This window comes from Diospyros lotus, chromosome 5 (genome assembly GCF_014633365.1).
Source record: "Diospyros lotus cultivar Yz01 chromosome 5, ASM1463336v1, whole genome shotgun sequence".
NCBI lineage: Eukaryota > Viridiplantae > Streptophyta > Magnoliopsida > Ericales > Ebenaceae > Diospyros > Diospyros lotus.
Genome location: NC_068342.1, coordinates 4,444,161 through 4,470,125, shown reverse-complemented (window position 1 = coordinate 4,470,125; position 25,965 = coordinate 4,444,161). Strand labels below are relative to the sequence as shown.

Sequence of the window (25,965 nt, the reverse complement as noted above, 5' to 3'; positions counted from 1 at the left end):
ACTTAAAAGTAAAATGAAGATTGTGGGCATCATCCTGCAATTCATATACTTACTGGAGAATTCAAAACAAGATCCGAACTCGAGATTATGGGCAACCATACTGCAGTGCATTCAAATGGCAAGAGGCAAATGTATGAAGTTGATAACAAAGAAGCCTCACCTTTAAGCAAGAGCATATATAATCAATGGTAATTATACAGAACGCGTCAAACTTTCATCTGATATAACCGGGGAAATAAATGTTTTCACAACCTTATAGATTTCTGGCTAAAAAATTTCCTTGTAATACTGTATCACTTCAGCAGGACTATTAAGGTCACAGTTGTCCCTGTACAAAAAAAAAAAAAAGGCTGCCACGCTATATCCATTATATAATTGCTGCCAATCCCACAACATCCCCTTCATCGGTTTTGGATTCTGGCGCTGAGACCATGCTGCGCGGTCTGGCTAAAATAGGGACAGAGTTATGAGTTAGAAAGAGAATCCACTCACAAACTCCAATCCTCTCCCAACACAGCCCATAGAAGAACATAAAAGAAATTCAAGGAAACATTGCTAAACACAACATTTCAAATCACTCTGAAATATGCATCTGAATAAAGATGAGAGAGAGAGAACAAGAGCTAAAAGAAAACAAATTCAAAAATGGAGGAAATCAATTCGAAGCCCTCCAGCTTGGAATGTTAACATTTCAATTGCAGAGCATATTTCTAGGTTCCTTGCGCTTAAGGTGTTGTGTAATCTGTTGTTCACCAGTGAAATAATTTCCCTGTGATAGGCCAGTCCTTAGAACATAAAAGGCTAACATAGTAGTGAAGTGGCTAGAAAGATAGAACAGCTGTATAAACATAAAAATGGAAATTCATCTTTTGACTGGAAGGTCAACTCTGCTCAACAGTAACTTAAATCTTGGTAATGACTGGATGGACTCAGTCAAGACATACATTTGTGTTCACGGGTAGAATTTGCGGTCTGCTTATTTCAAGATCCAAAGACCTCCAACATGTGTCTCAACTTTAGTTATGTTTTTACTCTTGAAAAGGGTCTTTAGAACATCAAGTAGAGCCATTCAAGAACCATGCAAAAATAAAAATGATCTAAACCCCCTAACACATACACTAGAAAGAAGGGGAAGAAGAAGGAAGGAGAAGCTGTCAGCGAGGAGCCAAATTGGATCGCTTACCTGAAACATTTGTAATTACGTTGACACTCTTCTGAGCAGCAAGTGCCTTCAAGTTATTTCCAGTGGCTAACATTAGCAAGCTCTTCATATGCAGCTTCTGTTCCTTGGGACTACTTGTCTTTGTCAAAGCTTCTTCAAAAGCATGCAGATCTTGGAGACTTATGCAAGGAAGGGAGAGCAAAATCTGATACCAACCATGAGAGAGACATAAAAACCTTCTCATCAGAATAGGCACTCAATTAATCAATACGCATCCTAGTAGCTCATAATAAGGTAAGCGAATTTGCAGGGGAAAATGGCTCTCACAAACCTGCCTGGGTGCTGGGTTTCTATCCGAGAGATAAACAAAGATTTCACGACAAAGACCAACCAACTCAGCACTGATAATAGCATTTGACTCAAGAGCTAGACCTTGTATAATTGCGTAAAACAAGTCTTTTGAAACAAACTGTTGGAGTTCGATATTATTAGTTGAGACAGCCAGAAGAATTACAGCTCCACAAAACAAACAGACTTTAGGCAAAGCTTCACCATCAGTCCATTTAAAAGCCTCTAAAGTTATCTGCAATGCTGGAAGGGCAAGACCTCTGTGCTTCATAATAAAACTGCAATGAAATTGCAATATCGAGGCAATTAGAACTTGCAAAATAGAGGAAAATCACAATGATGTCAAATTATCTTGGAATCCACCATAAAGGAACTCTTGTATAATCAGTGTGCTTCAGGCATACCCAACCATAGAAATTGAGGCAAATGCATCCAAGTCTTTGAGAGAAGATGTGTCTGTGCGGCTGACATGCCCAGACTGTTCTAGAGAAGGAAGCCCGGGATTTAGTCCTGGTGAAGCTAAAACTGAGAGGAGTGAACAAATCTCACGAGTCAAAGCTCGAAGTAGCTTTTCCTCTATTACTTCCACCTTCAAGTCAGAGCCGGTAAGTATGCCATGAAGATCTGGAACCTTTGCTCTGCCTTCATGTAAAAGGCTAGACCATGAGCAGCTAAGAGCCTGCTGAGTGTGAAGAAGCAGTGGCTGCAGGAGCTTTTCTGACCACTCCTCCCACATATCTGGAGGGCAACATTTTATTAATGGAATCAGGATCGAATGTACAAGCTGCCTGATATGCCTGAACTCCATGAACTGTATATTCTCCATCAGTGCGAGGGCAACAGAATGAGAATCCAGACACTTGAAAAATGAATCCACAACAGTTGCTGCTAAGCCCAATACGTTATACCTAGATGCAAATATCAAATATTAAACACTAACAACATTTACAATGATTTACTAGTTCAGGTAACGCAACCATGTTCTTCTGATATGGACTTACTAGCATGGCAGTAAAGGAATGTGATGGAAGTAACAGATCACAAAGGAAAAACAACCAAAAAGATCATAAAAATCTTTAAGTTGGAAAATCTCATGTGCTGTTGGAGTAAAACAGCAAGGATAATTCCTATGCTGTGCAATCTAGATGAGTATAGTGTTTTCAATGAACCCATAAGTAAAGAGACTGCAGGAAGACTTGCTATGATGTCCTAGTCCAGTTAGCAGAAAGCTAAAAACATTACCATCGCTGTATCATATAAAATGAGACATTTGCCAACTGAAAGAAGAATAATAAGAATTTTATAACAGTAACAGAATCAAACTGGTAGAAAGGTATTGATAGATACCCACTGTCTCTAACTCCTTTCAACCAATTTCGTATATCAGTCTCATTTGATTCTGTATAACCTTCCCTATTCACATCAACCTGAGATCCATTGGCAAATGTTAGTGCCCCCTTTGACAATTTAGGGTTACCTTCCCCAATAAGAGTGGTTCTCTCAACATCGCTCATAATCATTGCAGCTTTTATTTCTCCAGGTAACAAATGAGTTACAGGTGGAGACCAAAGAGAATGTATAGCTCGAAGCAGCTGCAGATCAAAGAACATGCCACAATCATAATTACGTTGTGATTGAGTAAGACCCTCCCTAAGATGAAGACCTTTTTTCTTAAGACCCATTTACTTACTTTCAAGAGAGGAGGAATCATCCATGATAGATGAGAAGCCATTGGATGCAACAGAGCAGAACCTCCAGTCAAATTGATCTCCGAGTTTATATTGCTTTTTCTGAAACCACTCCTCTTAAGTGCCTTCTCAAAGAATGTCACAGTATGGAAAAGTGACCACATGACTTGTGCTTCAGAGCACAAGCGAACCAAGCCTGTAGGATCCGACAGATAAGCATTTTGCCACTCTGGTTGTGTCCACTGCTTGCTCAATGGCTCAAGTAACCAAGCCAAAACTTCTTGTTGCTGTTGAATCCTATACCAAATTTAGAGTACACCAAAGATAAATCAATAAGTCACATGCGCACACAAACACAAAAGCACCACTATGAGCAAGTACTCACCCAGCTGCTGAAGCCATAACCATAAATGCTTCACCTAGAAGATTATGCTCTGCACGAAGCAAACGACCTTCTTTTTGCAAATGTGCCATGGTGTCAGCAATTTCCTACAGAACAATAAATGAGAAACAACAACAATATAATTTTCTTCTGAAATAGAAAACATTTCTTGTTCTTTTCAGTGGACAAAAGTTTTCAAAACAGAGTGTTTTGGGAGAAGCTCAACATTTCCACAGAATTTCATTGCCAATTAAAAAATCTATCAAGTGAGCCAAAGCATTCCATGAATCATCTTCATGAAGCCAATTGGGTTATATGGAGCCCAAGACTCTGGCTGTTACACTAGGTAGAGACAACTGCACAATCATGCTAAATCAAACGTTGTCTGACTTCAGATTTATTTTCTTCAAATGGTATGTTTGACATGCACTTTTGATTTGTTCAGTGAGCATGCATGTTTAATACATGTAAACATAAGGACAAGGCACTCATTTTGGAGTGTCCATTCATCAATGCTAGCAGAGTTGAATTTTCCACAGGTCTGGAATGGATGAAAATCATAAGGACTGGAACAATGAAATGGCATATGGCTGAAACCTGCCAACATCACTGAAGCTAAAGGGGATGAAAATCCAATAGAAAAAGTATTGAGAGAGAAAAACTAGTAAAGATCCAAGTTGATCCACCTACTTTTGGCCAAATTTCAGTTTGCTTAACAAAATCCAATTACCAAAAAAGTCCATATTGTTGGTAAGACCTGAGGTGGTCAAGTTTCAGTTTACCATTGGTTGAGTAGACGAGGTTAAAAACTAGACACCACTTCCACATCAAGAGGATCCTTTTAGCAGCGAGCAAAACATTCAGAGAAACAATCAACAGTCAGACAAGCTTGGTAGCATTATTCAAACCAATTATTACAGAAAATGAATGACCTTCATGTGGGGAAGAAGGCTTTTGTCAGCAGCCTTGGCTATTCGGATAAATGATGAACAGATCTGCAACCTTGCATGCCGGGCGATACTTGTAGAGGGATCCTGAGAAACAAACAAATGGTCTGAAAATTTCACATCTAGTTTCCCTTGCATAACAAAAATTTGGTCAAGGTATATATTATCATATATAAAAAATAGTACCTTCAGTACAATGGGTAATGAGGTTAGAAGCTCAAATAGTTTGTTTATGACACTACCAACTGCATCTGGGGAAAACTTGAGAAAGGGGCCTACTGCATCTAAATAGTGCCCAAGCACTACCACAAATGCAGGTTCGGTCCATTTCAAAGAAAGAAGTTGCTGAAGTAAACCTAGAGACACAATCAAATAAAGTTTCAGGAGGCTTGAAGATGAAAGCTTAAAAACACTACTGATGTACAAAGAAGTCAATTGAAAACCTTCAAATATTCTGCACAATGCAAGTTGACTCTCAGAGAGGCTCCCATCAAATTCCTTTGACCCATCAAAAACTGTACTAATAACATTCTCCAAAGCCAATTGCATGCTTTCCATTACAGCCAAATCCTGCTATTATGAAATGATCAAGAATGCATCTATTTTTAAGTTAAAAAAAAAAAAAAGGAACTGCCTATAATGCACCAAATCCAAGATCTCAATGCATTGGAATCCAGCAAATGACAGGACCATAAAAAATTTAATAGAAGTTAACAAACCTGTGCAGGCACAGCAGCAAGTAATATACTCTTTATAATCATAATTATTCTTTCAGAAACCTTTGAAGCAGCTATAAGGGGCTTAATCAGAGCAACAAAACGGACCAGCTCCAACTGCATCAGGGGTTCAAGCATCATTAAACAAATATAAAGAAAGGTGTAGGGCTCAAATCAAGGTATAGATAAAGTTCACTGAACTAAATAAATAAAAAGGTTAATAAGATTGGCACCAACAGCTTGTTGAGCCTAAGGCAATACCCCCACATTGATAGAATATAATTTCTTGACTCTAATGGCACAAAAGCAGACTGAAAGAGTTGGACAGGAATGTTGATTGCTTCAGTTTATACTGATCATCAAGCAGTTCATTGATCATGAACATGATCCATAAAATATTTCAGTTGTTGGCCACAATGCACCACCTTGATATATTTCCCAGAATGGGTGCTAAACATTAAGATGCTGTCATCATATGTAAAACAATCATCCACAAAAGGTGGTGCTGTGACATCATTGCGCATATTACCAAGATTACACTATGTAAATGCTAATAAATATAAGAAAGCAATAAATAGAGACCCAAATAATTTGATATGAATGTTCAATTACCAGAGCAGTTTACTCAAAAGAAGTTGAAACTAAGATGCAGAATAAAACGTTTGAGGACATTAAAACCTCTACCACAAAAACTCAACAACCATTACCACAACTACTGTTACGTTATATGAATAATCATAAAATTAGTAGCAAAATAAAAGAAACAAAGAACATACAAGCTTAAAACGATACTGGCTGAAATCTCCTTTGCCCTCAAAATCATCACTCCACAACTCCAGTGACCCAACAGAAAGTTTTGATCCTGGGAGAACTTTTTCTTTCTTGAGCATTCGTTGGAAGGATATATCCAATATACAACTACAGATATCATCGCTCAGGAAAGTTAATAACCTCTGCTTTTCATTATCACCCTGTCCTGAACCAGAGGGAAGATTGCTAACTGAACCGTCTGTGGCAGCATGTGCAACATTCTTTGGTTTTGATGCTGCATCTCTCATCAGTGCCTGCAAGAAGAAGCAGCTGGGAAGGCTTTCAAGCAAATGCAAGGAGGCATATGAACTTTACTAATAATTTATAAGAAGCAACTTCTCAGAATACTTGACATACCAGCCAAAAATGTAGACCTTGATAATGAAGCACCAGTTTCCTATGTTGGAAGTATCCAAGCATCTGAAAAAAAATAATAATAATAAAAGAGGAGTTGGATTGCAATCTCTGGATCGAGCCGATGCTGATCAAAAAGCAGCTAGCATATTAAATAACTTAATTAAATGAAGATTTTTAAACCTGTGTAGGAAGCCAAAATCAATATCAGAAAAAAGAAAACACAAATCAATATTCTTCATACTCAGTCAGTAAGGGAAAATGGTAGTCAGGTATTATTCTAATTTGAAGTGAAGAAACACAATAAGCATTATTTTCTCTAAGGCTACACATAGGAAGCAATAAATACTATGACAAGTTAACATTCGACAATAAATGGCCCAGTCTACGGAAAAGTCCCACGAACATAGCATATCAGTTGTGAGGAAAAGCGAGATAGATCATTTTGAAGTAAGGTGGGTTTAGGTATAGAGGGTAATTTTCTAAAGCTTGGTTGTCAAGCATATAGCGAAGGCAAATTCAAGCCTTAGGTGCAACCAGTTTATTCAAATAATGCTGAGAAATAGGCTCATATCCCCCCCCCCCCCCCCCCCCCCCCCCCCCTCCAGCGGGCTCTCTCTCTCTCTGCGCTCACTTGCCATGGCACATTGAAATTGCAGGTAAGCATTATTAGAGGGCACCCTCTGCTAGAATATTTTTGATAATATTGTTAAAGTATTTTGAGAATATTTTTTTGTATCTTACATACCTTTTATATACTCTTTGTAATCCTTCCACAATTGTTTATTACCTTCTTAGTTAGTCATAAAAGATATATATATATAGATATTAATTGTATGCATATAAAATTAAGTACGATACAATGCATTTCGATATTTTTTCTCTTGACTTCTTCATTCATCTTTCTAACATGGTATCAAAGCCTAGATCCTGATGATCCAAATTCGTATTTTTCATATTTTGGTGGCAAAACCATTACTGACAAGTGAAGCCTCTCAATTCTGTATTTGGTTCTTTTGTTCAACTTGTTAACATCGGATCTCATCAGATTGGTTGATTCAACCATTTTGATCACTGATGGCAGCTAGTCATTTGCAGCAACTTTCTCTTTAGTATCAACATCTTCACCCCTGCCAAACTCTTTATTACCTGTAGCTTTGGTCTTTATCTTCTTCACTACTGACAACTTTGAGATGTCCTACAAGGGGTTTCATCTTTGTTGATTTCTTAACAATGGCATTGCCACTAGCCGACTTTTTTGATTTCTCTTTTGCCAAGAATCAATTTTTTCTATTCTATTGTTTGTAGCTTCTAGCTGGTTCAGTTTCCATCCTTGGTTCGTTTGATTCCTGCATACCAATTTCATCACCATCATTCACCATTATTCTGGTTCAGTTTTCACTGGTGTCTGATTGGTGTTGTCAGTTCCCTCTTCAACCGACATCAGAGTGCAGCTATTACTTTATCATCATCATCCACCCAAACACTTTGATGAGTTGGTACCCAAACTCAAATTCTTAGCTTCTTGAATTTGGGGGGAAATTAGAATATTTTGATAATATTGTTAAAATATTTTGAGAATATTTTTTGTATCTTATAGATCTTTTATATTTTATTTCACTTGTAATCTTTTCATAGTTGATTACATTTTCAGGTTAGTCATAGAACTTATATGCATTTTCATATCCACTGTGTGCATTCTACAACGATACAATTGAGTACAATACAATAAAATGCATTTTGATATTTTCTCTCCATTTCTTCATTCATCTTTTCTAACATGGTATCGGAGCCATGTTTCTTCTAAACATCCTCAACTTCTCTTTTGCAACTCATTCCAAGAGTTGGCTGCAAATGGGCATGACTTCTTGAAGACTTCCAAGAAAACAGCATAAAGATTCCCTTCAGTGGGAGTCGAGCATCATCAGTATCATCACTAGCTGCACCTTATCCTAAGTTCAAGCACGTGGCACAGTATTCATAATGCCAATTGACTTCTGAAAGTCAGATCGAGAGTAGAAATTCATGCAAAAGAACAATGTAGCAAAATTTTACACTAGATGCTCTTCCCAACGCAACCCTCTAGCAAGGGAATGATGAGATAAAGTTCTAAGACCATCTTCATATGGAAAAGTTTCATGAGATGACAATTTAACACTAAAATTTACTCAGATTTGAGCAAAGAAATCCGATGATCCTTGTGGATATCGCGTTACATATGTTTCAACCAATCCAATAAAAAGTAGCTTCTGGCTGTTGGAAACCATAAAGCCTAGGGTGTTCAGACTCTTTCATATAGCTTTCTTAGGGCTCCCATCCATCAATCTCATGGCGCACCAAGGGATGCTGAGTGCTTTAGTTTTATAAAGAATACTTGTTTAAATGCATACTAAACAACGACCAAAAGATGTACAAAGAACTTTAGTTGGTCAAACTGAGTAAATGTAATATTTTTTTTTAAAAAAGAAAGAAATAAAAAAAGAATACGATTATGAAGGATGATGAATAAGATAAGTGCAACAATAATTTAGGAGGAAAGCCAACAACAAGAGCAAATGACTATCTTCCCATTTATTCTACAACGTGAGCTAATGGAACTGCTATGATGATAACTAAGGCTTGAATACGTCATTCGTTGCTGAGCTAATCTCTACCCAATGGAATCTAGACAACTGGCTGTAATACCACTTGTTGGGATACATAATGACAATCCATTGAGCGTACTCAAGACATCATCATTAATTGCACTTTATCCTAACTGTTAAATAAGATAAGTAAGAGGCATTAATGTAATTAACTTAAAATACTTATATATATATATATATTCTCTTGTATTATATATTGGGAAAAATACACATTATTTTACTCACATGGTATCAAAGCCACAACCCTAACCCTAATCCCAGTCGCCTTCATTGCGGCCATTGACGGTTACATTAGCCTCCGTTGCAGTCAGCCTTCTTTGTAGCTCGATCGGCTGCCTTCGTCTTCGCTTTTGCTACCAACAATCAACCTCCACCACCGCGACCTGTGTCTCAGCCACCATCGCAAGTCGTCCCCTTGCACACAATCGTCGACCAGCCAGCCATCATTGTTGCCTCCCTCATCTTTGCCCGTTGCCTTCATTGCCCAGATTCTGTAACACATTTGCGATGCATCTCTCTCGTGATACAGATCTGTCCGTTTCTTTCTGTATCATGTCTTCATCTACAGCACAATCTTCATCCACAAGCCTCTTCACCATGTTCGCAACTGTAACCATTCTCCATTTTTCAAGCACACTAGTTATTACCATGGAGAAATTGAACGGACAAAATTATTCTGATTGGTCAGCAGCAATCGAAGTTTGGTTTCTTGGACATGGCCTTGAGGATCATTTATCAAGGATCATCTCAACTATTCCAAAGGGAAATCAACCTCTTTGGCGAAAGGTGAATGCATAGTTACTAAGTTTGCAGTGGCAGACCATTGAGCCGCCTTTGATGCCTATATTTCGACCTCTTCGTGAGTGTAGTGCTCTATGGACTTGGGCTTGTGAGCTGTATACGGGTGACATCACTTGTATTTATGATATGAATGGTGCTTTGCTTAATCTATGGTAGACTGGTTTAGATATGACCACCTATTTGGTAAAGCTCCAAGCTTTCGTTACTGATTTTAATGAGTTGATGCCCTTTGATACAGATATAAAGAAACAAGAACAACGTGATCAAACACTTATTGTTCTTTGTCTTCATGGGATTCGACCGAAGCTTGAATCAGTTAAGACACAAATTCTCGGCAGTGCCTTTTTACCTCCTTTGATAGAGGTATTTGCTAGGTTACTTAGAGCCACTTATATTATTATTGATCGTGGCACATTTATACTTGGAGATCACTTTGCCCTTGCTACTACCCAGACTAATTCTCATCCTAGTCATGGAAGCTAATTCAGGAGGATGTCATGGTGATCATCATGATGGTGGGCGTCCTCGGCCTGATCATCATGATGATGGGCGTCCTCGGCCCTAGTGCTCCTATTGTAATTGTATTGGTCACACTCGGGAGACTTGCTATCACTTACATGGTCGCCCACCTCAAGCAGCTAGTACTGCTAACATCGTTGTTGGCGCTTCATAGGGTCAAACATCTCTTACACCCAGTGATTTCTCACCAGTGACTATCTCCGAGAGGGAGTATGCTCAGTTCCTTCAATTCTGGCCAGCACAACAGGCCACTTTACCTGTCACATCCCTTGCTCACACTGGTAATCCTACTGCTTGCTTTACTAAGTCCTCATCTTCTCTTGGCCTATGGATCTTTGACTCTGGTGCCACCAATCACATGTCTGGTAAATTGGTAATCCCTCTCTTCTAACCCATATTCAAACTTTGAAGTCTCTGCCTCTTGTTACATTGGCTGATGGCTCTCATGCCTCAATCACGAGTATCGGCGCAGGTGATCACCCCCTTCCTACTTTATCATTGTCATCTGTTTTACATTTTCCACAGTTTCCCTTTAATTTACTTTCTGTCAGTAAACTCACTCGTAGTCTTCATTTCTCTATAACATTTTTGTTTGATTTTGTTCTTGTTTAGGATCAGAGGACCAGACGGACGATTGGCACGAGACTTGAGTCTCAAGGACTCTACTCTTTGTCTCACCCTGTTTCATCAGTGGTGTGCACAATGACTGCTTCCCCACTATAGGTCCATTGTTTGTTAGGGCACCCGTCTCTACCCAATCTCAAGAAGATGGTTCCCAGTCTCTCTAGTCTTCCTTCCTTAAGAATGAGTCTTGTCAACTTGGGAAACATAATCGTAGTTCTTTCCCGAGTAGAGTCAATAAACGTTAGTTCTCCTTTTTCAATGGTCCATTCGAATGTATGGGGTCCCAGTGATGTCAATTCAAAACAAGGTTTTCATTATTTTGTAACTTTTATTGATGATTTTTCTCGAACTACATGGCTATATTTAATGAAAACTCGTTCAGAATTGTTTTCTGTCTTCACAACATTTTGTGCTGAAATTAGAACTAAATTTAATGTACCTATCCATGTTCTTCGTAGTGATAATGCCCTTGAATATTTGTCCTCGCCATTTAAATTCTATATGGCATCCAATGGAATTCTTCACCAAACTTCGTGTTCTGGAAGCCCACAACAAAATGGGGTGGTTGAATGAAAGAATCGTCATTTAATTGATACTGCACGCACACTTCTTCTTAATATGTATGTTCTACTTTAATACTAGGATAATGTAGTCTTAATTGCATGTTACTTAATTAACCGAACGCCCTCCTCTGTCCTTAATGACTAGATTCCTCATTTTGTTCTTTTTTCTCGAGTTAACTTATATTCTCTTCCTCCTCATATCTTTGGGAGTCACCTGCTTTGTTCACCATCTTGCCCCAGGTCGTGATAAGCTATTTGCTCGTTCCATCAAATGTGTGTGTGTTTTTTGTGTGTGGTTATTCACACTTTCAGAAAGGGTATCGTTGCTACTCTCCTCAATTCGCTCACTCTTTTGTTCAGCGGATGTTATCTTCTTTGAGTCATCTCCTTTTTTTCTCCCTTCGTCTGAGTTCTCCGAGTTCGTGTCTACTAGCTTATCTTTGCATGTTCCTTTTCTTGACCTTTCCTCTTCTCCTTCTCTACCGCCCTTTACTTCTCACCTTGATCGCCCCAATCTTTAGGTCTATCAGTGGTGTCCTTGACCTATGGCCCCATTAGCAACGCCTATCATCGCTAGTCCAATGGAGCCGTCCACTGACTCATCCTTTGTGCCACTTGGTTCTTCCTCCTCTAGTTCGTCTCCCTTGATTTCTGATCTTGACTTATCTATTGCTCTTCGTAAGGGTACTTGCTGTTGCACTACTCTCCATCCCATTTCACATTTTGGTAGTTATAATTCTTTGTCCTCTGGATATTTTGCTTTTGTTTCTTCTTTATCTTATGTTTCTCTTCCTCAATCTGTTCTAGAAGCTCTTTCCCATCTAGGGTGGCGGGATGATATTGTTGAAGAAATGTTTGCCTTACATTCCACTGGAACTTGGTACCTCTTCCCAAGGGTAAGTCTACTGTTGGTTGTCACTGGGTTTACATTGTTAAAGCTGGTCCTGATGGTCAGATTGATCGCTTTAAGGCTTACCTTGTTGCCAAAGGATACACTTAGGTTTTTGGTCTTGATTATGGCGATACATTTTCTCCTATTGCTAAGATCTCCTATGTTCACCTTTTCTTGCCCCTTGCTGCTATGTCTCACTAGCTTCTTCATCAGCTGGACATCAAGAATGCCTTCCTTCATGGCAATTTACAGGAAAAGGTGTATATGAAACAATCTCCTGGCTTTGTTGCTCAGGGGGAGTCTGGGCTAGTGTGTCACCTTTGAAAATCCTTATACGGCCTAAAACAATCTCCTCAAGCTTGGTCTGGTTGATTCAGTTCAGCTGTTCTTGAGTTTGGGTTAACTCGTTGTGGAGTTGATCATTATATTTTTTATCACTCTCCATCTGACTGCCACATTCTTCTAGTGGTATATGTTGATGATATAGTACTTACAGGGGATGATGAAATTGAAGGCACATCTTCACCAACAGTTTCAGACTAAGGATTTGGGTCCTTTGAAATATTTTTTGGGTATTGAGGTAACTCAGTTAAAGCAAGGCATCTATATTTCTCAAAGAAAGTATGCCTTTGATATGCTAGAGGAGACAAGGTTGCTTGGATTCCAACAGATACCCCAATGGATCCAAATATCATATTTTTATCGAGATGGGGGGAGCCTTTTTTTGACCTTGGGCACTACTATCGACTAGTTGGGAAGATTAATTACCTCACAATCACACGTCCTGATATTTCATTTGTTGTGAGTGTGGTAAGTTAGTTTTTTGATTCACCTTGTGGCAGTCACTAAAATGCAGTGATTTGTATTCTTCAGTATATTAAGGCCACCCCTAGTCAAGGTGTATTGTATTTGAATCATGGACACAGTCAGATTGTGAATATACAAATGCTGATTGAGTAGAATCGCCTAGTGACAGGCGACCCACATTTGGATACTGTGTATTTGTTGGCGGAAACCTAATCTCTTGGAAAAGTAAGAAACAAATTGTTGTTGTCAAGTCCAGTGCAGAAGCTAAATATAGGGCAATAGTCGTAACAACACGTGAGCTAATGTGTGTGAAACAATTAATTCAGAAGTTAGGAGTTACTCAAGTCAAGTCTATGCAATTGATTTGTGACAATCAGGCTATAATGCATATTGTTTCTAATCCCTTTTTTCATGAGAGAACCAAGCACATTGAAATTGATTGCCACTTTGTTCGAGAAAATGTGCTATCTGAGGATGTAGTTACAACATATGTGGGTTCCAACGATCAATTAGCTGATTTACTCACCAAATCACTTAGAGGTCCTCATGTGAATTATATTTGTACCAATCTGGGCATGCTCAATATATATGTTCCAGTTTGAGGGGAGAGTGTTAAATAAGATAAGTAAGAGGTACTAGTGTAAAAATTCACTTAAAATATCTATTATATATATATTCTCTTGGAATTAGTGATTCAAAAAGATGGAGAAATTCATGAGGATGTCACACATAGAATTAAGGCAGGTTGGCTAAAATGGAGAAATGCATCGGCGGTGTTATGTGATGGTAAAATCCCATTAAAATTGAAAGGAAAATTCTATAGGACAGCTATAAGACCAATTTTGTTGTACGGCTCAAAATGTTGGGCAGTCAAATGCCAACATGAGCAAAAGACGAGTGTAGCGGAGATGAGGATGTTAAGATGGATGTGCGGCCATACAAGAAAAGATAAAATTAGAAATAAAGTTATTCGTAATAAAATTGGAGTAGTGCCAATAGAGGAGAAGATGAGAGAGACTATACTAAGATGGTTTGGTCATGTGAGAAGGAGACCAAGAGACGCTCCTGTGAGGAGAGTTGATGAAATGGAACAATTAATCAAAAAAAGAGGTAGAGGCAGACCTAAGAAAACTTTGAGGGAGACATTAAAGTTTGATATGAAGTGTATGGATCTCAATGAAGATATGACAAAAGATAGAAATATATGGAAGTCTAGAATTCATGTAGCCGACCTCACATAGTGGGATAAAGGTTGGATATGTTGTTATTTTATTCACACTAACTAAGTTAGGGTTAATGGCACAACATTCATAATGTCTTCCAAAAGTCATTTTGACAATCCAAATCCATGCAAAAAAATAATGTGGCAAAATTTTACTTCAAATGACCTTCCAAATGCAACCCTCTAGTTAGAGAATCACACTTGAAACACATGCAAAAACAAATTTACACATACACCAAAGGAAACAATTAGACAAAGTATCTACATGGTTCAACATAATCTCCCTGCATTTACGAGTGAGATAATTCCACTATTGTGGAAGAAATATTACATATCCAATTCCTCAAACTACCACAAGAATTTTGATACCAATACTCAAGTCTCTAACCTCTAAATTTACCCTAGCTTTCCTTCTATTCCTTCTCTACTAGTATTTTTCTCTCTCCACTTCTCACTATTTTTTGCTAAATCTCACTTCTTCAATCTATTTTGCTTTGTGTTCTTATCTTCTTCATCTACAATATGCAAACCTTATCTTCAACCCCTTCCTATGTCACCTAATTATTACAGTGAAGTTTCTCAAAACACAAGATGTTGTTTCTTTCTATGAGAGAAATTATCACACTTTCTTATTGCGGGAAAAATCATCTCCACACTTATGCTTCTTGGGTGATAGAGGACTTTATTTTTATCAAATGAATATAATATCTCTTTCTGTTTCTATTCTTATTTTGTGTTTCTCTCTTCCCTATACATTTTCTTCTACGTCTACTCTCTCTCCCTTTAATCCGGCACCAGTTTAAATAATCATGTTAACCTTAATCACCTTGCCTCAACCCTTTTTGAGCATTGAAAGAATCTTGCAAGAAACCAACAACACTCTAGCAGTCCAAATGCACCAAAAGATCCTCCTCCTCCATTGATTTCCAAAGTTCCATCTTATTCACAACATACAACAAAAGACCTAGCAGATGTGATCTGGTTTGCCACCAATACAGCATCCAAAATTTAAGAGACAACTGACAAACATCTAGAGAAGCCAAAAAAACACAACTCAACACCAGCATCAATTGTCCAGTCAAAGCTCTGGCAATAATCTTGTACATACTACTCTCATACTACTCTCCAAAGTAATGGGCTTAAAGTGCACAAAAGCAATGAATAAACAGGCTCCACGGTGGCCTTATTGTCCCTCCTAATAAAATTTCCAATACTGTTGAAAGAATACCATAGAGAAACCATCTGGCCCAGGACCTTATCCTGCTAAAGCTGTTCACTGCTCCCAAAACTTCCTCCTCCAGAAAAGGTCCCTCAATTTTACCACTACCTCACACCAATAATCTTTATATTTTTTTATCTTAGACTAAGTAACAAGCAATTAGATGATAAATGGAAAAGGGGAAAATGAATTAATATATTTTCACATTAATATTCAAAATATCTAAAAGTTGAAAATACACCAAATCAAGAAGTGGCCACGCATGTCACCATAAGAATACAAATAGATGAGCTCAAACAAAGGAAACACCTCAAATTATAACAGACAAAGTCATTTTTTTTTTGGCTCGACCAGACAACATAAATTTCATTTTCATTGATAGCATTCTAATTTCTCACGCTTAAGCACAAATAATGTAAATGTGTGAGATAAAAAAAAAATCCATTACCTCTTGAAGATAAAAAGAGAAAACTATGCTATCCCCAGAAATACATTGCAAGTTTGAAGAACCCAAATACACCATACTCTCACATATGTATTCCGCAAACTCAAATTCACTTTCGTCAATAACCCCAGAGCCTGCGCTTGATCTAAGCAAGAAATCTTTAGATACATTCATAAGTATATGGAAGATATTGCTCATAGCAGAATCAAATTCAGAAGCTGAGTCATCAGCAGGTCTCTTCCTGAAAATCAAAGTACATAATTAGTAACCATATGAACATCATTATATTCCCTCCTAATGGTACACAACTTGCTGAAAAAGAAGACATTCTGTACCTTGGTGAGACGAGTTTGAAAAACTCACATGCATGAAGACGAAAATCAGGTGAAGAAAGTAAGAAACCACATCTGTTAAGAAAGAGATAGACGTGAACCACTCTTTGCCAACAACTGCAAATTGGAGTCTAGAAAATATAAAGCAAGTCATACCCATGAATTATGCCATATCTTGCTAGGTCAGGTACAGGAGCCCATTCAGCATATGCATTAATAGCATTTAAAGTAGCAGTTACTGTGGCTGCATGCTGTTTTGCTAGGTCCAGTTGCTGTCTACCTGCTTCATTCAAAGCAGCTCCAAAGTGCCTATCCAATAACTACAAAAAAGAAAAGCATCAGAACCGCTCTAAAGTAAGCAATCTCATGCCAAGAGTTAGGAGCAAGACTAACAGTGTATAGCAAAGGTAAAATTTCAGGCAATGATTGAGTAAGTCCACGTAACAATAATCTGCGCCGATCACCTGAAGATGAAAAAAGCAAAGCAGAAACAAGGATGTAGAAGAAAATTTTCATTTTATTCACGCCTTCTCCCATTTCTAAAACTAATGCAAATAAATGAACGTTTAACCAAATAATTACATTTAAAACAAAAATTATGGACTTGTAAACAGAGAGAATCAGTATTTTGTCCACCAATACCTTCTAAATCTTCATTATGAACTGTAATATCTTCAGGAAGCCATCTTAGAATCATCGAAACCAACTCAGCCTAAAATGGAAAAACAAATCAACTAAACAACTTGATAATATTCAAAGAGAAAACGCACTGAGATACAAAAAGACAGAAAGTAGTCAAATACCTGTACAGGACCACTGTTTGAAAGAGAAACTAGAGATGGAAGAAGATCCTGCCACAGGTTTGGGCCTTCTTTCCTAACCATCTGTAATCAACACAAAACAAATGACTATTACAGGTCCAATGATTCAGTAGCCACTTGAACAAAAAGGAAATAAAAGTTCAAGAGCTAAATAATATACCTCAGCAACAAGAGCAGACATCTGACTTTTCAAAGCCCATTCATCACACGCATTTGCTATTTCAGACATCAACTCTATAGCAACATTTGTGAAGTTTCTTCGCTCTGCAGGGCTTAATTCATCCCACCGTAATCGCACTAATTGCTGCATAGTGATACAAAGATGAAATAAATTATTTTAGCTTGTACGGCTGTAAGAAAGAATGAAATCCAGTAGGCACAACCAAGGGGACATAAAACAAAGGCAATACTTCCCCATTCAACCCCTCCATAAAGTGAGACAAATTGAACTCCACAAACTCCATGTTGGACAACTCATAAAGATGCAATAACAAGCCTAAAGCCTAATCCAAACCCCTCTTGCAGCAGTGGTAATAGACCTGAGACCTCCTGCTGAGAACAACTCACTTCTAAAAAAAAAAAAAAACCCATCTTTGAGCCTCTTATTCTCTCAGTTTCCACCTTGAAGAAAAAGAAACAAAATAACAAGCACCAGAAAGGTCCTCAACCTTCACACCTGCAGAAACTGCCCAATGTTTTAGAGGCCATCTTGGCCACTCGATGTCATTAAGAACCACCTTGTTCCCTATAACAACAGTACTAATAAAAGAAGCCTTCATGAACAACTTATTAAGGTAGTCCTTTTAGGTAATTTTTTCCTTAAATCAAAGAACATAACACTAACTAAATGTTGTCTTCATAAGATATTAATAGAAATAAAGGAAAAGATAAACCATGATAAGTATCCAAAAGCTACCATATAAATGAATGGGTGGTTATTGGACATAAGTGGGGTGGGTGGTTGTTTTTTTTCATTTTAAAGATTTAACTGTTTGGTCAAATCAAAAGAATACCAAAAAACAAGTAGAAAATGTAGTTTGATTGTAGGGAAATTTGGAAATCATGAAAAGTTGGCACAGCTTATTACTATAGTATAGAACAATTAAACTTCAAACATCCAATTTCCAAAAATTTATTAAAGGCTTGATAAGGTAGAGAGTTGAAATGCAAACCTGCAGCATCTTGAAAGCATGCAACCGAATTTCTGAAGACCAATCCTTCTTCACCAAAATAAATGATGTGTTAGCCAAAATACGTACATCCCCTGCTTTGATCTGCAACAGAATGAAGAAATACATAAATGAATTAGGATAAAACTGCTCAATCTGCATAAAAAAAAGACATAAAGGATGATGTTTTCACAAAGCAACAAATCTTCATGGACTTCGAGTTAGTGTAGGAAAAACAGAGAAAGAAAGAACAAGTAGAGGATTATGTGAGAATTCGGAAGATGCATTTATCAAATGACAATCTGTGAGAACGCTAAAAATATTGCTCCATATATGAAATTAAGAACCTAAAGGAAAATCAATGAGTAAGCAAGAATTCTAAAAAATAAAGTTAAAACCACCTAGCCATGAAGGCCCAATGGCATGAAACTAAAATGGAGCTACTTTGCAAGACAATATAACACAACAACCACATCACCAATCCTTAATCTGATTAGGTGGGATTGGTTACATGGATTCTAGCTTGCCAATCATATCTATCCATAAACATATCTTCTATAAAGCCTTTATATCCAATGTCATGCATAAGAATTCTCTACAATTTTTCTTTGGTTTCTCTTTACTCTTTTGCTATGATTTTTATCCATTCCATCCACTCCCCTCAGAAATGTATTTATTGGCATTCTTCTCATGCATTCAAACCATCTCAATCACATCTCACACATCTTATTTCAAAAGATGGCTCCATAAAACTGCTTTTATAGTGATACGACAAAACTTTTTTTTTTTTTTTGTAGCTTTAAAGAGATTTATAGTAGCATAAAATGGAAGCACTTTCCCACCTCAATTATCCTGACTTGATTCTTTCAATTGTTCCTTAATAATATGATGATCTCTCCATCCTTTTGAACAATTGATCTACAATATCTAAATTGATCTATTCTTGATCTTCAAGTCTTACCATAGCTCCATCTACACTTATATTTTTACTAAACTTATAATTTATATATTCAATTTTTAACTTGCTCGAATTTAAGTCTTTGGGTTCTAAGATGTCCCTCATAACTTGAGCTTAGCATTCATGTCTTAGTTTGCCGCACCCACCAAAGTTGTATCATGTACAATACACTTAGTGAGCTCATATATCAGTATAAAAAAAATATGGGCTCAATGCAGACCCTTGATGTAGTCCAATTATAATTCAAAAAGGTCTTCTACAATTGAGGGCAAGCCTTGGTAGTAACAATGAGTTTGCTCCTTCATGGTTGTCAGGTCATGGACCCTTGTAGCACGAGAGACTAATGCACTAGGGACACCTTTTTTTTATTTCTTCCACACACTGGCACAAATTCCTACTTCATGATACACCTATAGGCAGGGGCATCTCCCCCCTTCCCTTTCAACACACATACGCACCCCAAATCTTTTAAAAAAAATTTATGTGCACCCTGACTTTCACATGGCATTTAGAATTTATTTATACTATTGTAATGGGAAAGTAAGTTTGTAAGTGTAATAACCTTGTAAAAATAATGAGGTACATAATACTTTATTTTTTGTTTTTACCTTAAGCATTGTATTTGATTGAGCCTTGCATTAACACGTTAACATGTATAAATGCATTATACATTAACTCCTAACACAACAATAAATGTCACCTTCCATCCCTGGGTATACATATTTAGTAAATTGTATATAAATGACTTACACTGTCCTCATCTAAAATCCTCCACACAAGACTTCTCTGGAGGTTTTATCATAGACTTTTTTTCCAAGTCCACAAATACAATACATAAATCCATTTATTCATGTAATACCTAAAATTTTAAATATGAGAGAGAGAGAGAGAGAGAGAGAGAGATAGAGAGAGTCCATGTTCAGCCTGGACCAATAGGTTGGACCAGGAGAAAGAAAGTAGTAGCTTGACAAGAGCAAAGGCCTAGCAACCCAAAAAAGCTCCCCTATTGAGACAACATAAATTGGCTTGAAAGACCTATCATGACCCCAGGATTATAGAAGTAATTGTTTCATACACGTATTTGTCCTTGAATTGTACTTTAGGCTGCTGTAATATTATACCTTCAGTTTGTTACTAACTAAAAGCATATAACAACCTATATATAGGCTAAAGTAGGAGAGAATAGGCAGTTGATGAATGAAATTAAATTATGTCTCTCTCTAATTTCTCTGATCTCCCTCCCATTTCCCTAAATTCTCTCCTCCTAGTTTCTCCCTCCCTTTCTATTCTCTCATTCTCGATTTCTTCCAATTTTTCTATTAAAAACCCTAGGAACGTGACAATTGATATCAAAGCCAAGCCATCCTCGGAAGCTGATTGCAAGTGATTTTAACAGAGGCGATCAATTTTAGGATCTGGCAGTGATTTTGATTGATTCTTAACTGATATCATAGCGGTCCTAATGAAGCAACATCTAACCGATTTTTAGGAAGTTACGCAATTCAGGAAGCGAAGCTTGAGGCAATTCTCTCAATTCTGACTAGGTAGAGGTGCAAAGTGAAGCTAGGCAATCCCCCGCCCTTGATCAAGCTCAAGTCAATAGCGAGCTGCGAACCAAAGCGATCAACATTCATCCAGAAGGCAATACCAGAAGCAATTCGTATCTAGTGAACTCGACAACGACCTAGAGCAAGGTAGTTCCCGATCTTGCAACGAAGAGCATGACATTGTTGAGGAGCAAATTTGAGCGATCAAAGTTCATCGTAGTCACTATCTGAGTTAATTCCTTAGGGGACTGCAATAAACTAGTTCAGTGGCCTTCGACTTCTCTTGCTCCAATTGTTCGAGGTTTCGCATTGAAGGCCAAAGCAAATCTTTCGCCTAGCAATTCATTTAGATAAAAAATTGTAGGCAGGTCGCTAAATAGTGACAAGTGATTCAGAAGGTTGAATCAAGTCGATAGCCTAGTTATAATTCTAACTAGAATTTAAAGGTTGATTCTGATCTAGGCAACTGTTAGCGGCAAATTTTAAAGTGGATTAGGTTTGTTGAATTGGAAGCAACAATTGCGACGACTAGGGTTTGTTGAATTAGGTTTTAGTGAAATTTTAGTACCAGAATAAGTTTCCAAAAAGGTCCTTAGAAGCTTATCAAGAGATTGTTACAACAGTGAATTTTTAAGAAATTGAACTGTGGAGATGGCCGAAGGATTTCTTGAAAGTGCATGGTCATTTGGGAAAACAGTCAAGAATGTGTTGCACAAGAAAAGGACTCAAGGAACTCAGTAGAAAGCTGGACGACTTTTTGATTCTATTTTCACATAAATTTTAGGTTAGTATTCTAGCTTAATGTTTTTCTAAAGAATATTTTACTTTCTTAAATCAGATTGGAGATGAGAGTGCAATGAAGAATTCAATAACCTAAAACAAGAAGGATCTGTAACTAATTATAAGGTCAGATTTGTGGAATTGAAAGCGTTGATGCTCAATTCCCACCCAATCTTGAAGGAGTCTTACTTCATGTCGAAATTCATTAATAGTCTTAACGATGTGTTGAGGCCTACTGTGAAAACGATGTGTCCTGCCATGTTCGAACAAGCGGCAGAGAAGTCAAGGCTGCAAAAAATGGCACTAGAAGCCATTTTTAGAAAGCATGGGATGCAGCCTAACAATTATACTAAGACCAGCCAACAGATTATTCCTAAGGCTGTCGAGGCCCTAAGATTAAAAATGCTTGTTGCAAGAAGTAAGGAAAGACCTGAGTGGGAGCAGACAATTCAGGATGACAAAGGAGTAATGGCAACTATAAGAGGAATCATTGAGGCCCCACTAGAGGAGAAATCTGTTGAAATGAATCCTGTTACAGTTGCCAAGAAATCTGAAGAATAACTAATAAATCATGATGAAGGTAGCATGGGAACAACACATTGACTCATTTGTGATGCTGGCTAAAAATCAAGCCGAAGATGAGTTGGACCAAGATCCAGATTCTGCCAAAATGGCTGGAGTTTCTTTATATCATACTGGCCAAGCTGGTACCTATTTTTACACTACATCGGAGATTGAGGAAGGGTGGCCGAAGATCGATGAAAAGGCTGACACGTATAGCTTAAGGGTTGTCTTCTTTGAGCTATGGCACCCATTTGGAACAACTATGGAGAGGTATATTGTTCTTTTTGTTCTTAAACAGAAGGGTGAACTTCCTCTAGCATGGGTTGCTGAATTTCCAAATCCGGTATCTTTGTTACAGGGCTTGATGTCCCCAAGTCTTGCAGATAGTCCACCTGCCACTGAACTACTCCAACATGTTTTTCCTTTGCGGATGGAATATGAATTGTTAAGACAATATTTTGCAAACAATGCATACTTCAGAAGACACTAATGTTTATGATAAAGTTGTGAATGCTATATTCAATGTGGAGATTCTAAGCACCAAAGACCACCATGAGAATGTCATAAGATTAGTTTTGGCTAGAAAGGATCCTTCATCTATCCAATACATAGATTTTGACACTGAAGTCCGGGACCAGGTTGACGCAGTAGCAGTGGAAGAATTCAGACAACATTCCACTAAGTATTTGGAGATAATACCTATGATGTTGCTGGGAGATTCTCCACAACTAACTAGGAGTGTTCTCAAACTTTTAACTCATAGGGGAGACAAGATTGAGCTTTGCCACAAGCTGTGATTACCCTTTGTGAATTGGGTTGTTGCAAACCTAAAATCATCTTTCAAAGGAATAATCCTAGAAGGAGAAAGAAAAATAAATTAGATAGTAAGGATGGGAATTGGATGAAAAAACAATGGCACAGTGGTAATAAGTTTTTTGGGGACAAGAAACCTCTCAAGGAGGGAGGATTGTCACGACCCCAGGATTATAGAAGTAATTGTTTCATACATGTATTTTTCCTTAGATTGTACCTTAGGCTGTTGTAATATCGTACCTTCAATTTGTTACTAATTGAAATGATGTAGGCAATTACAACAACAACAACATATCCAGCTTTTATCCCACTATGTGGGGTCGGCTACATGAATTCTAGAGTTCCATATATTTGTCTTTTGTTATATTTTCATTTAGGCCCATACACTTCATATTAAACTTTAATGTCTCTCTCAAAATCTTCTTGGGTCTGCATTTACCTCTTTTTTTGACTAATTATTTCATTTCATCAATTCTCTTCACAGAATCGTCTCTTGGTCTTCTTCTCACATGACCAAACCATCTTAGTGTAGTCTCTCTCATCTTCTCCTCGATTAGCACTACTCCTACTTTATTACGAATAACTTCATTTCTAATTTTATCTTTTCTTGTATGGCCGCACATCTATCTTAGCATCCTCATCTCCGCTACGCTCATCTTTTGCTCATATTGGTATTTGACTGCCCAACATTTTGAGTCATACAACAAAATTGATCTTATAGTTGTCTTATAGAATTTTCCTTTCAGTTTTAATGGGATTTTACCATCACATAACACCCTTGATGCATTTCTCCATTTTAGCCACCCTACCTTAATTCTATTGATGGCATCCTCGTGAATTTCATCTTTTTGAATCTCTAATCCCAAATATCAAAATGATGTAGGCAATTGATGAATGAAATTGAATTTTGTTTCTCTCTCTAATTTCTTTGATCTCCCTCCCGTTTCCCTTTGAATTCTCCCTCCTCCTCCTAGTTTCTCCCTCCCTTTATGTTCTCTCATTCCCGATTTCTTCCAATTTTCCTATTAAAACCCTAGGCAAACCCTAGGAACGTGACGGGACCCTCATCATTGCACCACGCAAGAAGAAAACAGATAACGAAGGATAATAAGACCAAGACGGAACAGAGACGCAGAGCAAGAAGAAGAGCCAGATAGCAAGGAGAGTACGAACAGAAGATCAACCTAGACATAGTGGAGAACCCTTCAAGCAAGCTGCAAGTAACCCTTCCTTTTTTTCTCTTCTTCTTCTTCCTCTTCCCTTTTATTCTACTTCTCTCTCAGTTGGTCGCAACCATTGCAGCCCAGAGTCGAGCACCCGCACCAGTGTCAAAAAAATATACATATAGTTTTTTTAAACTTAGCCATAATCTTAAAGTTTTAGATACAATTGGCTTGGAACTGAATAAGAAAAATCTTAACATTTTGCAACCAGCCATGCCCAAGTTACGAAGCCCAGTACCACCTTTACTTGCAGTTGCACCTCAAAGATTAAGAAAAATAACGTGTCTACTTGTGAACAACAAATACGATATTTTTCTTCTGGAACCCCCAACCTGGCGTAACAAGCTATCATGTTAATCCTTTCCAGAGTCCGGTTTCACCTAACGCCATCCAATAGACACGCAACCCCCAAAAATAAAGTGAACTTTCGCACCCTGGCTCTACAACTGTGAAACCCTAAAATATATATAAAATTTTAACTTCTGGGCTTCAAAAAGGAAGGCGATTGTTTGAAAGAGAAGCATAACATGAATACGCAGAATAAGGGTGCAGTAGAGACGGATACAAGTGATTGCACAGAATTGTGTGTGTGTGTGTGTGAGAGAGAGAGAGAGAGAGAGAGAGCACATACAGATTCTAAGTAAGAAACGGCGGCTTTTCTGGCATCGGGAGAGGAACTCCAATCTAGGGCGGCGAGTATGGCTTTTGCAACATTGTTTGCTACTGCTATTCCACTCTCCTCCATCAATCTCACTCTCCCGAGTTTTCTCAGAATTCACAGACAGATACACAGAGAAGGAAAGAGACAGCAAGTAACGGAAGGTTTGATGAACTGAGAGAGGGATGACCGCCTAATTGTATGCACGCGCAGAAGAGGGAAAGCGGTGGAAGCATATGGAAGGAAAAAATATTCCAATGGCCGATGGATATAATATAATTGATAAATAAAAAATGTGACAAGTTTGGAATTTTTTATTAATAAATAATAAATGTAATTTTTTTAAATAAAATTATTTAATCAACAACTTTTATTAGACGTATTTACTCTGTGTGTGTGTATATTGAAAAGGTGAAATTACAATTTTACTTTCTTAATATACGTACCTAATGAATAATTATTTTTTTAATTAATAACTTATATAGATTCATACTCTTTAGTGTATAAATTAATTTAAAACATTGATTTAAAAAGTTTTTAGGACAATAATTTTTTTTTGTTTAGTTCTAACCCTTCTAATTACTATTAAATTGACGATAATCAATAATAGACAACTTAGTCTTGTTTTAATAATTTATTAAAGAGATATTAATTTTATTATTTTTGTTTCAGAAGCCCACAATGCATAAGTTAATTTTAATTAAAAGTTTTTTACGATATTTCATGTTATTATATTGATCAAAATAATATTTAAAATTAATTTATAATCAAAGATAGTTTATTAAACTTTTGTTATCCAAGATTTTTCCCTACCTCATATCATAAATTCACGGCACCTTTAAACAGTATTTTTTTGTGAGAATTTGTGGTATTGTAACACATAATATATATATATATATATATTTTAAATCTAATATAAAAAGATATATTTTTCAACATGAAACCTAACATAAAAA

General features: G+C 37.3%; 1 protein-coding gene across 5 annotated transcripts; it reads right to left on the bottom strand.

The window, feature by feature from the left end:
• Nucleotides 1-161: 161 nt before the first annotated feature.
• Nucleotides 162-25,236, bottom strand: LOC127801821 (protein HASTY 1). 5 transcript variants are annotated; one of them, XM_052337255.1, is made up of 22 exons: nucleotides 24,983-25,236; nucleotides 18,470-18,571; nucleotides 17,458-17,601; nucleotides 17,280-17,360; nucleotides 17,119-17,188; nucleotides 16,870-16,940; nucleotides 16,633-16,796; nucleotides 16,480-16,551; nucleotides 16,148-16,385; nucleotides 6,411-6,473; nucleotides 6,020-6,307; nucleotides 5,247-5,360; nucleotides 4,971-5,100; nucleotides 4,714-4,883; nucleotides 4,513-4,614; nucleotides 3,584-3,687; nucleotides 3,201-3,495; nucleotides 2,858-3,102; nucleotides 1,915-2,418; nucleotides 1,494-1,788; nucleotides 1,184-1,367; nucleotides 162-447 (listed from the first exon to the last, which is right to left on the bottom strand). In XM_052337255.1, the coding sequence occupies exons 1-22, from the start codon at nucleotides 25,094-25,096 to the stop codon at nucleotides 368-370; spliced, it is 3,630 nt and encodes a 1,209-aa protein (XP_052193215.1). In that variant the 5' UTR covers nucleotides 25,097-25,236; the 3' UTR covers nucleotides 162-367. The 5 variants fall into 5 exon arrangements, with proteins under 5 accessions (XP_052193215.1, XP_052193213.1, XP_052193216.1 ...); XM_052337253.1 differs by having other exon boundaries at nucleotides 162-443; XM_052337256.1 differs by having other exon boundaries at nucleotides 4,971-5,097.
• Nucleotides 25,237-25,965: the final 729 nt, after the last annotated feature.